At 37.7% G+C, this 18,839-nt stretch overlaps 1 protein-coding gene across 1 annotated transcript in view; it reads left to right on the forward strand.

The window, feature by feature from the left end:
- The first annotated feature begins 381 nt into the window (after positions 1-381).
- The window catches only part of Polr2G (DNA-directed RNA polymerase II subunit Rpb7), a 147,973-nt gene continuing 129,515 nt past the window's right edge, over positions 382-18,839 (forward strand). Inside the window, exons 1-2 of the mRNA XM_090379794.1 lie at positions 382-440; positions 13,555-13,664. Coding sequence (XP_090235920.1) covers positions 429-440; positions 13,555-13,664 — 122 coding nt within the window. The 5' untranslated portion in view covers positions 382-428. The remainder of the gene's footprint in view (positions 441-13,554; positions 13,665-18,839) is intronic.

The raw sequence follows: 18,839 nt of genomic DNA on the forward strand, positions 1-18,839 counted from the left end.
ATCCAAGCAAATAGATGTGCGGAGGTTTGCCTTTATCCTTAATTTAATTGATTGTTGGAATAAACTTTCGTCTGTTGTCGTGGAAGTGGTAGTTTGAATAAATTCAAGGAAGAACTAGAGAAATTTGTGGAGTGGGTGGAGTCGATGGAAAAAATTTTCCCCTTTGACTGCTGCTTTATTGCATCATTTCCCATGTACTATAATACTGTGTACGTGGCTTAAAATTATTAATTTTTGAAATAAATAACCAGCTTCGGAATCTCGAGAAATTGTAAGTAGCTCTGGCCGTTCTTTATTCTAAGTGAAGTACGATAAAAAAAAATTTGGCTGTGTTGTTTTTCACTCAAATTGGAAGTTTTGAGCTGTAGAGGGCGCTTATGCTGGAAAGCATTGTTCGGTTATAAAAGCAATGGTGTTGTCTGGAAGCTATGTTTTATCATGTAAGCACATTTTAGTAATTAAAGTTATTATTATAGAAAAATGTGTTTTTATTGTGAATTATAATATTCGTGAGGCAGGGCAAATATATGTTCTGAGCACACTTCCATAACTAAGTCAGTAATTACATTTTAGACATTTTTGTCATGTAAATAATGTCCTTCACTTATTCCAATGGTTTAAACATTCTTGGGCTTTGATAATATTTATGTGCCTGTTTTTCTTTCATGTGCATTGTTTACTTTAGGAATCGATCAGAAATGTCACGGTTATTTTAAAAATTGCTTTATCAAGGTGTGCATTGAATTGGGGGAAATCTTAACCGTACAGTGCTGTCAGGTACTTCATCCCACACGAGATATCGTATGGAAAAGTGACACAATTCAAAAACGATTTTTCAGAAAAGCAAAAATAAAGAAATCAGGTAAGGTGTCATCCCAATTGTGGGTGGTAATAATGGATTAGAAAAAAAATTACCTGCCTGATAAAGTGCAATAAACTTTTCTAACGGATTTATGTTGCCATGATTACCAACCATAGAGGCCATACCATGACTTTGAGTTATCACTTTTCTTATTTGTTATTTATTTATGTTTTTTTTTTTTAGTTATGACACGTTTAATATCGGAAAGGTACAGAAAAATTAACATTTTGAAATAGTTTAGTCAAAAATAGCGTATTTTGTAGATTGAAAATATATAATTTGAAATGAACAATGTAACAAAAACAAATGAAAAATACAATAATTTTCTTATTAATCAAAATAAGGTTTAGGGTTTAATGCCGAAACATAAAACGATTCGTATCTTGTAGTGATATGATTTATTTTATGGTCCAGGATATCTGATTTTTTAAATTTGAAACTTGTATCTTCTTGGTGTAGGGTGATTTCGTTTCAATAGTTTTAACCTGTGACAACTGAAGTCTCTTGTTAGTCATAATTTTTTTTTTTTTTTTTTTTTTTAATTTTTTTCTCTTGCTCATACAATGTTTTTATGAAGAATGCGTTGGGACTAATTTTTCGACCTAACTTTACATTTTCACTGTCTTCCATCTTTGAGTTGTTTCCATAATGCTGACAAACGTTTTTAAAATTGATATGGGTATTTCAGTTACTCTATACAGATTCCTTGTTTCTTAATAAGTTAATGTAACATATTGCCAAGGAATATAAATTGGTCCCAATATGGATTTTTCTATCACAGCATGCACATTGGCCCTTTCATTTAGCGTGTCTTGTAATTAGGAACTTTTGAATGATGGACTCAGCTTGAATACTCAATGTAGATAGAGCATGCATGTACGTGGCAACAGTGAATTTATTCTTCTATTGTCCACTGCAGTTGTCTGAGCAGAAGGCAATCTCTAAATCAGTAGTTCACGTATCTGGCAGTCTCTAAATATTTGTAAACACAAGTGTCTATTTCTATGGTCCCCTGGTTACCTTCACCCTCATGCCAGAAGAAACACTGTACTTTATCACTTCTAAGTTCTGAAATTGTAAAGTTATAGCACTTTAATTTAGATTTGTAATAGAATAAGAAAATATCATCATTATCACATAGTCACAATTTAAAAAAAGTGTCATTTAACCAGCGCAACAAAGATAATCTTGTCTGTTACAAATCTGTGTCACTTTTCTACTGTGACCAGTGGTGATACTTAGTGGAAAAGTGACACAACTGCACTCTACTGGCTGAAAATTGGAGTTATAAATATGTAGAGTTCAAGCTTGTGCATCCTCCTATTATATTAACTCTAATTTAACAATTTTTGAGTTGTCACTTTTCCATATGATGTGCGATATATGCCACGTACATTTTATTTTCTGTTATAGGTTTTGTTTATTGAAATTTTTGACTAGGTCATGTGCAAATGAATGATTGTAATGGTGTTATAAGACTAATGCAAAAATTTAAATTGAAAAAAGGATGGTTGCAAAATAGATGTGTGGAAATTTGATTTCAACCAGAGGATAGTTGATTGTTGAAACAAACCTCCATCTGGCATTGTGTTAGTGTGTAGCCTGTAAAAATTTTAAGAAAGAATTAGACAAATTATTAGAAGAGATGGACAAGTGATGTTGGGTTCTATTTTTTTTCCCTGATGCTGTATAAGTTTGCATCATTTGCCACTGATATTAATGTAAGGCCCTTTGGACTTGTGCATCCAGGGACAAGCCCAGAGGGACTTGTTCTGGTATCTTATGTACCTTTTACTTATTAAATAAACAAATATTTATTTTTATTATTTATTTTATTGCTCAGCTAGTGCAGTAAAGGGTAAAAAGTTCTGTAAACAAAATAAAATCACATTTGTGTTTAAGTACTTTTAGAAAGGTACATATGAGTGTAGCAAATATACATCATCACTGGATATTTTTAACTTTTTAAAACCACTAGTAGGAGGATGCAATTACATCAGTGAATTTTGCTGTTAGGGGTTATTAATGTTGGCAAAATGAAACAAATTTATACAGCATAAAAAAAAAAAAAAAAAAAAAAAGTTTATCCATTTCCCTTCTAATAATTTTCCCAATCCATAATCTTTAAATTTATTCAAAGTTCCCACTTCGACAACACTGTGTGGAAGCTTTTTTGAAAGCAGAAAATACTCCTTTGACATTAGTCTTGAATTTCTGTAGATTGTAATTTGCAGGAGGTACTTGAGAAGAATTGTTGCTCCAAAAAACAGATAAATGAGAAAGAGCAGTTCTGTGAGTTTGGAGCTGGATGTTGACTATTTGAGACCAGTTTTGAAAAAAGAAATGATATTATAGATGCAAATTCAGGAGAGCAGTGTCCATGGATATATGTATAGAAAAGACATGTAGCAGAAACTGAATGCCTGTGTGACAGAGCGGAAAGAGTTTGTAAAACTGGTCATTGGAATGTCTTACTTTTTTAAACAAATAAATATTGTTTAACATAGCATTAGGCCATGTGAGACAATATTTATATTGTAGTTTGCTTTGCTGTTTGAGCAGCTTAACTAATTTAGAATCACAGTGTATTTATTATTATTATTATTAGCTATATGGTGCAAGGAAGCCTTAGGCTTATGCTGCACCAGCCAAAAAAAAAAAAATTCCTGAGCCACCCTGAGAGAGAGAGAGAGAGAGAGAGAGAGAATCACCAAGAAAGAGAAGAATGATGATATCCAGCTCAGGACCCTGGGTGTGCCATGCCTATACTCACCAGATGTGAGCCCCTGGGGTTAATTACATCACCATGGACTTCAAGGCCATCTACCGATTTCCATACAGAACTTCCTGTACAAATGCATATTTCAGGTTAAATTTACAACTTCCTTATCCCAAGTATTCTTACAAGAAGGAGTTCTCCGAGGCTCTGTACTCAGCGCTACACTTTGTATAATTGCAATAAACACCATTGCCGAACAACTACAAAAACTATTGATACGATACTGTTTGTAGATAATCTTAGCATTTCGTGTCATTCAAAAAACATGAATACTGTTGAGAGACAGTTACAAGGGTCAATAAATAAGATCAGTTCATGGACACAAACTAGTGACTTTCAACTTTGTACCCATAAAAATGTTGTGCATCCATTTTTGCCACAACATAAAATAAACTCCACCCACATCCGGAACTACTACTGAATGGCCAACCAATAGCAGTTCACCCCACCATACAGCTCTTAGGAATCACATTAGACCATAAACTTACCTTTTTAGAGCATATTAAAAAACTAAGAACATCCTGTCAGCAAAAGCTAAATATTATCCAGATTCTTTCAGCAGCTAATTGGGGAGCTGATCGCCTTACCTTGTTATGATTATACAGAGCCTTAATAAGATCGAAGCTTGACTACAGAGCATCAGTGTATAGCTCAGCAGGACCTAGTGTCCTTCGCTGGCTTGACCACATCCATCATAGTGGAATACGCATTGCCCTCGGAGCATATTGCACGTCTCCAATACATAGTTTATATGCTGAAGCACATAAACCTCGTCTCTCAATCAGAAGACATCATCTGCTACTATGCTATGCATATAAAATTAGATCTATGCCAGAACACCCAAATTGTCAGATACTTTTCACATCACAGCACAGCAGGTTATACCAAAACTGCCCTGTTGCTAATTGTACACACAGAGGTATGAAAATAAAATACCTCTTAGAAGAACGAAATTTAACCTTAAACAATGTGGCGCATAACCTCCCATTCCGTCTTCCTCCTTGGAACATCACTACACATACATGCGACTTACACCTTCATGAATGGAATAAACCTACTTTACATAGGAAAAATTTCTTGCAACTGGACCATGCAGTAGTGAACCAGTTTCCTAACTTTGTTGTAGTGCATACTGATGGATCAAAGAATGATACCCACATTGGAATCGCTGCAGTTTTCCCAAATATCACATTAGCATATCAGTTGTCATGTGAGTTTAGTATATTCTCTGCCGAACTAATAGCAATTCAGGTTGCATTGAATTACATTGTCCTCTGATATTAAAAATAGCATAATTTTCTCAGATTCTTTCTTTAAGTGTACTTCAAGCACTGAAAAACATCATGAACATTACCCACCCAGTCGTGAAAGAAATAATCACCTTTTTGCATATCTTATTATTATTACTAGCCATATAGTGCAAGGAAGCCTGAGGCTTATGTTGCACCAGCTAAAAAAAAAATTTCCAAGTTACCCTGAGAGAGAGAGAGACACACACACACAGAAATAGAAGGGAATCACCAAGAAGAGAAGAATGATGATATCCAGCTCGGGACCGTGGGTGGGCCAAGCCCATACTCACCAGATGTGAGCCTCTGGGGTTATCTTGTCAGAACTTGAGAGAAACATATACTTCTGTTGGGTCCCAAAACATATGGCAATTCCTGGAAATGAACTAGCTGCCAAATCTGCTAACCTACCACCCGACAACAAATGCAAAAGTACCTTATCAAGACTATAGACCAATAATCCTGGAAAAATACATGTGCCAGTGGCAGTTATTATAAAAATTTAACAATAAGCTTCAAAGTATCAAGCCAGACCTTGAGCAATGGCCTTCCAGCTATAATTCAGTTAGAGAACAGGAGGTAATATTAGCTGGTCTGCGAATAGGTCACACTAATGTGACTCACGGTTATCTTTTAAGAGGAGAGATATCCCCTCAGTGTCATCATAGTAACACTATGCTTTCAGTAAAACATATCCTTGTTGAATGCACAAAATATACAAGAGAATGCCAGAATATTTTTACTCCAACCACAACAGAAGACCCTCTTACACTTACTTTACTTTTGAATAATAAAACAGGGGTCTTGACCATTTTTCATTTCTCAAAATGATTAATGTATACCACCTCATTTAATTAGTTAAAAATAAATCTACTGGTACTAGTTTTGCAATTAACTCTATCCAAGAAGGAATAGCATACACACTAACCACAGATACCAATGCGGATAATAAATTCCCAAACAATCTTTACCCACTTTATCACACATTTATCCTTATAGAATATCCACAATACCACATGGCGCGACAATCAGCCTTCCATCTCCCTATAAATTTCCAAGATTCTCTGACCTTATCACAAATTCTTAGGCGATAACTGCAACATTGAAAATATATTCACTTATTTAAAATTAATAGGATGACCAGATATAAATCATATTTAAGAAATATAAACTTCCTTGTCACTAAACATTAATAGATAGGCGCAATATGGCCAAAGTTACTTTTGCGCCAAAAAAACCCAACAACAACCAACCAACCAACCACACATTTATCACCTTTAAAAGTCAGCATCTTGTTCAGAAAACATTTAAAAAATAGACCCGAAAAATAGATTTAATCAATGTTGAATATGTCTTTGGGCTCGTAGTCTTCCATGAATTTTTTAAAAACTGTTTCTTTTCGATGGGTACAGTCTTCTTCTTCAATTACAACCCACTTTCACCAGAAATAACTTTTTTATGTAAGCCAGTGGTATCCAACCTTTTCCCGTACGAGGGCCCTATTCAAAGTTATCCCTCGACATGGGCACCTGTACGTGGTGAGGGGACCTCCCAGTGATGCTGCTGGTTTTCCAGATTAGCATCACTGGGATCTAACACGCATACCTTGGTTCCAGCATTACATCATTGGAATCCAGCGTGTGGAATTCGGAAAGGGGGATCCTGGTGGTTGAGGGGCCCAGCCTTAATACACCACTTTGGCCCCTGCTTCGACAAGACGGGTGGTCCTGGACTGGCCCGACGGGGATCAATATTCCCGAATTTTTTAACTTTCTGAATAAAATTCGAGTGTTTAGTCATTCCTGATTTCTGACGTGACAAGAAATTCTCATATATTATTACAATAAAGGAATAGGTGCATTATAGCCAAAGCAGCTTATCCGCCATAAAACCCCCACAACAGCAACAACCACCTTTTCCCAAGCCATGGTGGAATTCACAATGCACAACATCAAAAAAGGCTCAAAACAAAGCGTGGGGGATATTCCGCCGATATCCTACCAAGACCAATCTTATAGCCTTCAAATGTGCTAGAGCCAAAGCACGCTACATTCGCCGTCAGAGTCATAAGGAATCGTGGATCCATTTTACATCATCTATTAACCAGTCTACCAACACTAAGGTAGTCTGGGATAAAATCCAAAAAATGAAGGGAAAATATACATCCCACCCCTCACTGATCCTAGACTATAATGGATGCACTATTGCAGAGCCTACTACAATAGCCAATGCTCTTGGGGAAACATTATCAAACATCTCTGGGATATCATCCTATTCCCCAGAATTCCTGGTCTTGAAACATAAAAGAGAAAAAGAGGCACTAAATTTCAGACTGAAAGGACCCTATAACGTGCCTTTCACTCTGCAGAAACTAAAAAGAACTCTCTATTATTCCAAGGCAAGTGCTGTTGGACCAGATGGCATCCATTATGAAATGCTTAAATATCTCTCACCAACATCTATGGATTGCCTGCTTGTTCTGTATAACAGAATCTATATAAAAGAGCAATTTCTGGATTCCTGTCGCATGGCACTTGTGCTTGCCTTTGCGAAGCCAGGAAAGGATCCTAAACTCCCGACTAATTACCATCCTATAGCTCTGACGAGCTGTCTGTGCAAAATCTTGAAGAGAATGGTTAATGTGGTATTTAGAATCGAATGATCTTCTCTCCAGCATCCAGTGCAACTTCCAAAAAAACAGATCGACTCTTGATCACTTAATTAGACTGGAAACATCTATCCGGGATGCTTTCCTAAAACGCAAACATTTGGTGTCAGTGTTCTTTGACATGGGGAAGGCGTATGACACAACTTGGAGATTTGGCATCTTAAAAGATTTGCATAGCCTTGGTCTTAGAGGGCATCTCCCTATTTTTATTAAAAACTTTTTAGCCAATCGGTCTTTCCAAGTTCGTGTGGGATCCTCACTCTCTCGTCCCTTCTGCCAAGAGGAGGGAGTACCACAAGGATCAGTATTAAGTGTCACGCTTTTCGCCATCAAAGTAAATTCTATCACAGAACTGCTTCCTCCAACTGTAAACAGAGGCGCCTCCATAGCCAGGTGAGAAGGAGCAGCAGTGCATAGTGCATGCTTTTTGATTAGACCGGGGTTCGAGCCCGTCACCACCAAATACGGAGGATGCGGAAAGGTCAGGGAATGACCACCGCATATCCCGGAGCAATATGGCCTTAGTTGCTAATGCTCCTAAAAAAAAAAAAAAAACTGTAAACAGCGCCCTCTATGTTGATGAATTTAGCATATTTGGCATAAAGGTCTTCTAAACAAGCTTCCATCTTATGGTTTACCAACTGTTTTTTGTAATTGGTTATCCAGTTTTCTCTCCGATCGCTCACTGAGGGTGATGGTAGATGGCTCTCTGTCTTCTAACTTCTCCACTAATGCCGGTGTCCCCCCAAGGTTCAGTTCTTTCCCCCACTCTTCCTCTTGTATATTAATGACCTTCTTCCATTGACTGGAAATCCTATCCATAGTTTTGCTGATGATAGCACATTGCATTCCACTTTCCATTTCGAGACACCTTGTCCTGCTCAATCAGCTTCAACTTCTCGAAAATGTGTTACCAATTCCTTAAATGCCGATCTCCACGTAATTTTCCAGTGGGGCAAAGACAACTTAGTTGATTTCAACCCTTCTAAAACTCAGTCTTGTCTTATATCGCAAAAAGGATTCTTCTGCTCCTATGCTTATCTTTAGTGACACTCCGATTTCTAGGCAAAATGATATATCTCTTTTGGGGATTATCCTGACTTCTAATCTCTCTTGGCACAAGCACATTACAAATATTGCTTCCTCTGCATCTAAAAAACTTGGTTTTCTTTTTCACTCTCGGCATTACTTTTCTTCCAAACAGCTGTTCACTCTTTACAAAAGCAGTTAGGTTAATTAATGATTCATCTCTAACAGAGTCTCTCCACTCGTTGTCTTATAGGCGTACTGTTTCTGCTGCATGCCTCTTCTACAGATATTTCCATGGGCACTGTTCTTCTGAATTGGCTTCTATAATTCCCACTGTCTCTTTCAAAACGGTCTGAACACGTGCTGCCACCAGCCAACATCCATTTACTGTCCGACTTCAAACTCACAGAACCAACTTTTCATCTTCCTTGTTTATTCATTCAACTGCCGTTTTTCTGGAACAACCTTCCTTCATGTGTATTTCCTGAAAATTACAGTCTACAGAAGTTCATGTCCAATGTCAACAAATATCACCTTTCATCTTCTCAACCTCTAACCCAAACAAGGTACTAAGTACTATAGGTTTTAATACCTCTCGTGTTTAGGGTTTACATAAAAAAAAAGTTCATTTTTGCAGTCTATATACTTATTTTTGAATAATATTTTGGCTTGAAGGTCAATAATTTCAAGTTGCAATCTGGGATTGTAGTTTTCAGCCATATCAGAAAATCGACTTTCAAATTGTCAAAAAGTAATTGTAATAACGAAAGGCAATGATTCTTTGGAAATGTGTTTCTCCTTTAGCTCAGTACAACATTCAAAGTGAACTAAATTGTCTTGCTCACCTGGGATTTAAATAATAACTTATTCTGAAATGATTTGATGTCACCAAACAAATCAGACCAATTTTCCTTTCCCTTGCAGTTTTAAATTAAGAGCATTTAAATGACTAGAAATATATGTATGAATTGCAAGATCAAACAGCCACTCCTTATTTGATAGTTATTTTATTGGTTTCCCTTTTTCTGTATTGAAACATTCGGGGATGTTTCAACAACCACATTACGGCCATGTCATCTTGTAAAATTTACAGTTGAAATAACCACATTCATAACGTGTTTGGAGATCCAATACTTTCCCATAAAGAGCTTCTTGATGCACAATGTAGTGAATTCCAGTTGGGGTTTCAGCTCCAACATTATCATTTTCTTGGTTATTCTACCCATGGGCCCACTGTTTTTACCAATCATATTTTTTGCACTGCCAGTTGTGACTCCTACCAGGTTTTTAATATTTAATCCTAACTTTTCGATAGATTGATAAAGATTTTCACTTGTGCTTGTTCCGTGCATACTCAGTAGATCAGCTAAATCTTCAACTGGTAAAAAATTATCATTAATTCCATGTATGAAGATGAGAAGTTGGGCTGTGTCATTTATATCCATATTGTCATCCAGTGCCACACTAAAATATTTCATATGTTTTATGTTTTCCAAAAATTGTTCGAACGAATTCTTTCCAATATCTTCTACTCTTCGCATAATTGTTTGTCGAGACAAACTAATGTCTTGTGTCATTGTTCGTTTCTCCAGAGAAATTTGTTCCACAGCTTTTAACAAACGCTTAACAAATTCACCATCATTGAACGGGTCACTTTCAAAAGCGATCAAATGTGCAACTTGATAACTATCTCGTACTGCTGTTGATCATAAGATTTATGATTGGAATCAGTGTTATATTCTTTAAACACACACGGTCTCCTGACACACCAAACACACTGCTTTTTTGTGGTAATCAATGAAGAAATAGGATAAAAAAAAAAATAACACTCCAAATCGATTTTCCCCTTTTGGAACATTTTTAAGAATGATTTTTTTTTTAAAATTATTTCCATGCAATGAGCAAGCTATATCAGAATACATAACTGTATTTAGCATACATATGACTGCACTGAACCACATGTACATGTTTGATACAGTCGAGCTGGACGCTTGCATGCCTGTACACGCAGTGGAGATCGATGCTGTTTTAATTCACTTTCCGCGCGGGCTGTAGGTTGGACACCACTGGTGTGTAAGTGATGGCACTTTTTAAATTAGTCCAGCCAACCAGAACTGGCTTGGAATATTTTATGCCCCAGAAAAGATGCATACTCCTTAGCCTTTTCTTTTATTAATGGCCCTGATATTGGCTTGTTTTGGTCTCGAATCAACTTCACCCACTTAAAAATGGCTTCATATCATCTTCATACAGGCATAATTTCGCATGCTTCTGACTGGGTCCCGTTTCCTCAGACAGTTTGAGAATCAAAACACGGTTTTTTAGGATGGTTGACATTCTGAAAAACCGTGTCACTACTGGCAGGGATACCAAATTTTAAAGCGTTTTTAACACCCCGATCTACACTATTAAACATTTCCACTATGCTCAAGGACTTCTTAGACATAGCATTAGTAGAGGCATATGATGCAAGAAAGCAAGCTTGTGCAGCATCAGCCAAAAAAAAAAAAAAACTTCCACTTCACCCCTCCGTTCGTTCGAAATACCTGTCCAGCTGAGCCTTAAATTTATTTAGGCTATCAACTTCCACAACAAGGGATGGAAGTCTGTTCCACCAACCAACCACCCACTGGCTAAAGGCAAATTTCCGCACGTCTGTCCTACATCTGTCTTTCCTCAGTTTGAATTTATGCCCTCTCAGGTGATTATCCTGAGCAAGAGGCAGAATCCTATCAGCATTGAGCATGCTCAAACCATTCAAGGCTTTATACACCTCTATCAGATCACCACCAGCCAACATCCATTTACTGTCCAACTTCAAACTCACAGAACCAACTTTTCATCTTCCTTGTTTATTCATTCAACTGCCATTTTCTAGAACAACCTTCCTTCATACATATTTCCTGAAAATTGCAGTCTACAGAAATTTAAGTCTAATGTCAACAAATATTTTATTTCGTCTTCTCAACCTCCAACCTAAGCACAGTACTAAGTACCATAGGTTCTAATACATCACTAGTGTTTGAGGTTTTCATAAAAAATTTGACCAGTGCGACTTTTCGGTATAGTAATATTTAGTTCTGTACAGTACAGTTTGGTATTGCCCATAATGGCTTTATGGGCAATACTAAATTGTGGATTGCTCTTAAGAATTAAACCCTTTAGCTTTTAACTTGTGCGTTCTATAATGTCAGCTCTATTGCTTAAAGGTCAGAGGTGCAAACAATGCATATCCAGGTGTCTCGAAATCAGTTCGTTATATGGAAATTTTCTTCGTTATACAGAAACTATTTTCAATGTATTGACCAAGGGGAAATCAAAGTTTGCTACATAGAAAAATTCACTATATGGAAGTTCGTTAAAGTGAGGTCTGACCATATATACAGGTTATATGTCTATCCTTGCAGACCATCTGCATCCCTTCATAGTCATCGTGCACCCACAGGGCAATGGACGTTTTCAGCAGGACAATGTGCTGTGCCTCTCCAGTAAGTTGTGGTGACTAGAACATGATTCTAAGAGCATTCTGCAGATTTTACCACAATGGAATGGCCTCCCCTTCACCAGACATGAACCCTGTGGAAAGGTACATTCGAGCTTTGGATCCTTTGCTCAAGAATGCAACAGAATTATGGACAGCAATGCAGCAAGCATGGATGGAAATGTCTGTGGAATGTTTTCATGAACTAGTGGACTCAATGCCTTGCCATGTGACTGCCCTTATCCAGGCAAAAGGTCGGCCTACCCGTTACTAGGTAGGTATCCCATGATTTCTGTTCGCTCAGTGTGTGGAGGGGGGGGGAGAAAAGACTTCAATAAAAAACATCATATCGTGAGAATATTGTAATGCAATTGTTTTTTGATAATTTGTTCCAAAACCTCAGAAGTTGAAATTTTCGCTATATAACTAAGCTATTTATCTCTCTAAAAGGTCATTTTATACTGTAAATTGTATTAGTTACCAATTCAAATCATTAAAATGCATTACACTTTCATCATACATATGTTCTGTTATGATATTTTGTGATAATTTTCTAAAGCACATTTCTGGAGGTCACGACGATAAAACAATAAAAACAATTTGAATTTTTGGTTTATTGGGATTTTCTATTAGGGCAAGTAATTATAAAGGGTAGTAAACTTGATGTTATTGCATTTGCGATAATCTCAATAACTGGAATTGTGTGGGTTTTTATGTTATTATGGTGAAATGTGTTTCCTCTTTACTGAAATCTTCAATCATATAAAAAAACAAATTTTCAGAATCTTCTCTTCATTTCTTTTTTTTTTTAAGCTTTGCAAACTTGTTACTCAGTGCAAATCGTGTTGGTTGCTATTTGTGCATGCTGGTAAAAAATGCTTATGCATGTTATAGTGAAATTTATAAAGTAAAATGACAAGAATATCTTGGAAACAAACACCTCTTGAAGCATTTCTGAAGAAGATCACTCCTTGTGCAACAAACCAACAATGAGTGATCAACGAGTGTGCATTTAGTCGATGATGAAGAATAAACATTCTTTAACATTTGTAAGTCATAAATGATTTCTTTATTACTATAATTTGTTTGATTTTACAGGCTACGTTTTCATTTCTTTGGATAACTCAATCATTGTTTAAACAAACTAATTAGCTAACTAATTTTATTGTTGAGAAAGTAACCCCTGTTTTTAACATTGTCTATGGGAAATAAATTCCTGCTTTACGAGTGTACCCTAGGAACGAATTAACTCGTAAAGTCGGGAACTACCTGTATTTATATATATATATATATATATATATATATATATATATATATATATATATACAGTGTTAATCATAAAAATATTTATTTTTCAAGTATTAAATATTTAATTTCTATAGTGTTTATGAAACATTCTCAACAGTTTAATTTTTCTTTCCCTCTCCTATTTTTTTTTTTTATAAGATATCTTTAGAACATGAAATTTTGCTTCATCCACGCTATTTTGGACCCCAGCTGTTAGAAACCGTCAAACAGAAACTGTTTACAGAGGTTGAAGGAACTTGCACAGGAAAGTACGTTGGTTTTCATTTTTTTCCATCTTATTTATTTGTTTAATTTGAAAGCACATTTTATGTGAATAGGCTATATCCTTGACCAGATTAGAGCCATGCTCAGTATGGCTCAGGCTGACCGGGCTAGCCAGGTGGGTAAAGTGCCTGCCTGGCAACCCAAAGGTTGCGGGTTCGAATCCCGCCTCGGGCTTGGATCAAAGTACTGCAAAAACCTTGGGAGGTGCACTATGGCCACAGAAGCCGATGCGCCAACAACTACCAAAAAAAAAAAAAAGTATGGCTCAGAATAAAGTAGCCTTAAATGTTTAACCTGATATTGTGATTACTGGCCACTATTATTGCCAAATGTGTTTGAGGTATTAGTGGTGACAGATGATGCTTATTTAGCATAAAAAAAAAAACTACCCCACCTTGTCTTTTCATTCTCATTAATAATTTTTCTAATACGTCCTTAAATTTATTCAAATTCTCCACTTCCACAACAATGGATAGTTGCTTGTTCCAGCAATCAATCACTCTTTGTTGAGTGCTTCCAAATTCAAGATGCTGTGTTGTCTTTTCAATGTTAGAAAACATCTTTTGAATGGGCTCTGCTGATATATCCTTTAGAATGTGGGTTATATTTTCTGCAGACCTTTTTAGCATTCTTAGTTTTGGTCATAAACTTTCTCCTTGGCAATCACTCACAAGCAAGTTTCTGGTGGTGTTAGATCAGCTGGGTGACCTGGATAACAGCAGTCAGTTTCCTTTGAAATTTGAGTATCCAAAGTGTTGTATTAAATCAAGACTCAATTTTCCACTATGGAACATTCTATCCTGTGAAACCACTGCCTTTGGAAACAGGTTCCTGGAGGGACAAAATTGTTTTAGTTCATTGTTGCAAACATCATTGTCATTATCATAATGATGTGATAATGCTCCAGGTTGATGGAAACAATATGCTTAACTTTGTTCTTGACTCCTCAATGTGGGCACATGTACATGGTGAGGGGACTTCCCAGTGATGTTGCTCATCCTCTAAATTAGTGTTACTGGGATCCAATGCCCACACCTGCTCTTGAACACCACTAATGGCATAGGACAAAGCCAAGAACATGAAGAGGAAAGATGGAGAGAATAATTGGCAGAAAATATGAAGCAATTGAACAAAATTCCTAATAGGGAGGCTGGACCACGGATGCTTCTGTCGAGAACTCTCCCTATGTCTGTCTGTTCAATTTATTGGTTCCTGATTGCCATCACTAGAATCTGGCATGATTGCTGTGTACTGCGATCCACGGACTTGCCAGAAATGGATAGCCTGGTGGTTGAGTACAATACACTATTTTCTTTCCTGCTTTGGCCAAGATGGGAGGTCCTGTGTTGGCCTGTTCAGGATCAATCGACTGGCAAGTGTGCTTGCTGGGATCAACTGTACTCTAATAGGTCTCCTTCCCTTTGGTCGTGGGACAGGGTAAAGACCTGTTGGGTGTATGGGTATAGTAACTAGGTAACTCTGGCATCCCGCATGTGTACACAGTCCTTGCTACTTTGTAAGTGGGCATTGCCTTGTTGGGCTCCACAGTTTAAATCTTTCAACTTCCTCAGGGGCTCTACCAGGTCCCTACCTGAACAAGAAACAGAAACAAATAAAATCAGTAATAAGAAACAACAAACCGAATCTGCACCACCTCCTGTATGTTGTTTTTTCATTATCTATTGAAAGGAGAAAAGGAAATTGGTAAATTGTCACTCTCTTTTATAAAGGATTGGCTGTGTTCCCGAAGTCAGAAAAACAACTTAGATTGGATGAACCTTTTAGTAGAAACTACCTCAGTAAGAAATTCAGAATTGCTCCTTGAAGCAACATTTCAAGCAACACGTGGTGTAGTTGCTGAATGGGATCTCCTTGATACATCTGAAGAGGAGATACACACTGAACTGAGTGACCAAAGAATGACAGCCATTAAGAGGATATTCATGTGTAAGGAGGGAAAGCTAGTCCCAACTATGGTTCTTATCCTTACGTTTAACACTCCTAAACCACCTACTTCCATCAAGGCAGGATATCTGAATTGTCCTGTGAAACTGCACATTTCAAACCTGTTGCACTATTTTAGGTGCCAAAAATATGGTCACTCTGAGATGGCATGTTGTGGAGCAAAAGAACATGACACAAAGGAAAGTTCTGTTCTGAAACTGGCATGAATGAATTGTGGCAGTGAATACCCTGCAGTAATGTAGCTGGGGTTGTGTGACGCCCGGGGATAACATGCATTCCTGCCACTCCTGAGTGTGATAATGTAGTGTGAATGTCATAGATAATTCCTTCAGTTTGCATCCCCGAAGCTCGGCACCTGGGGAAACTGCCCCCTCTGCTTCCCCATCGCTATGCCTCTGATACCCTGCCAGGTGGGAAGGAGCAGCAGTGTGCAGCACACGCTTCTTGATTAGACCGGGGTTCGAGACCGTCACCACCAAATACGGAGGATGCGGAAAGGTCAGGGAATGACCACCAAATATCCCGGAGCAATATGGCCTTAGTTGCTAATGCTCCTAAAAACCAAATAACAAATCTGATACCCTGCATATTCAATAGTACGCCAAAAGTGGAAAGAGGTAAAACAAACCCAGAAATATTAAGACAGAGCAAAATATCGCATATGTGGATGCAAAGAAGCAGGTAACACCAGTAAACAGTAGAAAATATACTCAAGCAGTACCGAGAAAGTGTTCTAATTCAATGCAAACTGATATTTCAGTTCCACCATGCAAGTCTTTTACACCACATACCTGCAATTTATTGACGCAAACATTTCAAGAAAAAGCAGTTGCTATCCATACCAACAAAAGAAGTAGCATCTAAAGAAAAACCTCCTCCCACTAATCCCCAACCTATTATTAGAGGGGATATAGGATGCAATGGATGTGAATGGAGAAAAAGAAAGTGTGGAAGAAAAGAAAAAAGCAGAAAAGGAAGAATTGTGTACTGCGCACCCTCTATTTCCTAAAAGTAGGATCAAAAACCAAAGAGAGCAAACCAAAACCTGCAATACTACAGAAGCCAGCCAACGGGTCCACTAAACCTAAGTAATAATGGCCAAATTGTTATAATGGAATTGTCATGGGCTCAAATGATATATGTCAAAATGCTCCTTCATGAACATAAACCTGTTTACTTCTGTGTGTAGGAAACATAAAGGCAAATAATGACCCGATTTTACAAAATTTTACTAATATCCTTAAGGACAGGAACATGGATGTCCTCCTGGCCCATGGAGGAGTCACAATCCTTGTGGGAAATCATACTCCTTTCACATGGATTCAGTTGTGCATCAGTTTAGCAATCTGTTTAACAGTGGGGGTTTCTCCTCAAAATCTGTTCTTTATATTTATCTCTTGGGACAAACATCCCCCAGGCTGATCTCGACAAACTTATTTTACAATTGCCCTCTCCACTCATACATATAGGAGACTTTAATGGAGGTAGTGCAGAAATTGATGAATGAGGTTGTATTGTTGAAAGTGTGCTTGACAATATTGACCTTTCCTTATTAAATGGAGAATCAACACCTATTTCTGCATTCTTACCCTTATGTCCTCTGCCATAGATCTCTCCATCTGTTCTCTTTCAGTGCAGGCCCCAAGTGCCAATTCCCAAGTGATCTTTCTAGTGTGACTTTCTAGCGTTTTTTCTAGGGCGAGTACTAGCGCTTTAATAAACCCTCCACCTCTTGCAACATTACTGCTTCCCTCTCTGAGCAACATCCCTGCTTTCCTCCTCTGCTGATCGCTTGGTCACTGGTTGGCACCATCCTGCCTCCACATGGCGGGCTGTTAACTTGGGAGAAGGAATCCCATTTTCCGGGACTAAAAGGAGCAGCAATGGATTGCGATGCATATACACCGCTAGAGCCCACAGGCTCCAGACCCATTATCTCAGAATATGACTTGTCCGAAGGGACAATGGACTGAAAAACAAGAGTGCAGATATGCCAGCATTTCTAATAATGCATTCACTATCCACACACAGCAACTTACTCTCAACCACCATGGGCTCTTCCTCCTGTACCAACCTGTGAACTTATCTCTGTCAATGGAGAAAGAATATTTTAAAAGCATCAAATGTCAGACACCTTCATGCAGCTCACACTCAAAGATATACTGATTTTTCCCCAATTCATACAGATGGCTCTAAATCTAATGCAAATGTTGGAGCAGCAGCAGTGTTTTCAAATATCATTATTCAGCAACCCTTCCATCTGAATCCTGTATCTTCTCAGCTGAATTATATGAAATCCAACTAGCTTTGGCCTCCGTAGCCGAGTGGGCAGGAGCGGGACTGCAGTAGCACACGCTCTTTGAGTAGACCGGGGTTCAAGCCCCTGACTGCTGAATACGGTCGATCTGCCAACCCGCACTGGACCAGCGTGGCAGATTATGGTCCATTTCCCTCAACATGAATTGTTGAGGAGGCTTCCACCCTGCAGTGGGTTGATAATGGCTGCACTTTACTTTTTACAACTAGCTTTAGAAAATTTGTGTTCTTACTGTTCTTTAAAATCTGCTATTTACACTGATTCCCTCAGCTCAATCATGGCATTATCATATTCTTCAGATAAAGTTCACCTTATTCTAGATGAAATTAGAAGCTTATTGTTACAAATTGAAAAGCAATTAACTGGTCACCTTCTGTTGGATTCAAGCACATTCTGGGATTTTGGGCAATGAAGTGGCTGATAAAGCTGCAAAATATCCAACTACCTTAGATTTAACCAATATCCCTGTTCCGGCATCAGATTATGCACTAACCATTCAGGCTGCATGCCTGTCAGAATGTACAGCACTCTGGCACTTGCAGACTAATAATAAAATTTTTTCAGTTTAAACAGGATCCGAAAATTTGCCGCTCCAGTGTCCGTACATTGAGACGAGAAGTAGTCCTTTCAAGAGCAAGAATAGATCATACCCATTTGACCCACCACAGTGTCCACATTGTTCTATAAATCTGACTGTGAAACATTCTGATTGACTGTCCCTACTATAAAGAAGACAGAGCTTCAACCTTGCTATCACTGGTTAATCTTTATAAACCAATAACTCTAGACAATCTCATTGGTGACAAGGCAAATATTTTTGAATTATTTAACTTCCTCAGGCAAACTGAACTTTTTAATCATTTCTGATTTCTGATTT

Source organism: Mastigoproctus giganteus, chromosome 8, assembly GCF_048544385.1.
Source record: "Mastigoproctus giganteus isolate SK-2022 chromosome 8, ASM4854438v1, whole genome shotgun sequence".
Lineage (NCBI taxonomy): Eukaryota > Metazoa > Arthropoda > Arachnida > Uropygi > Thelyphonidae > Mastigoproctus > Mastigoproctus giganteus.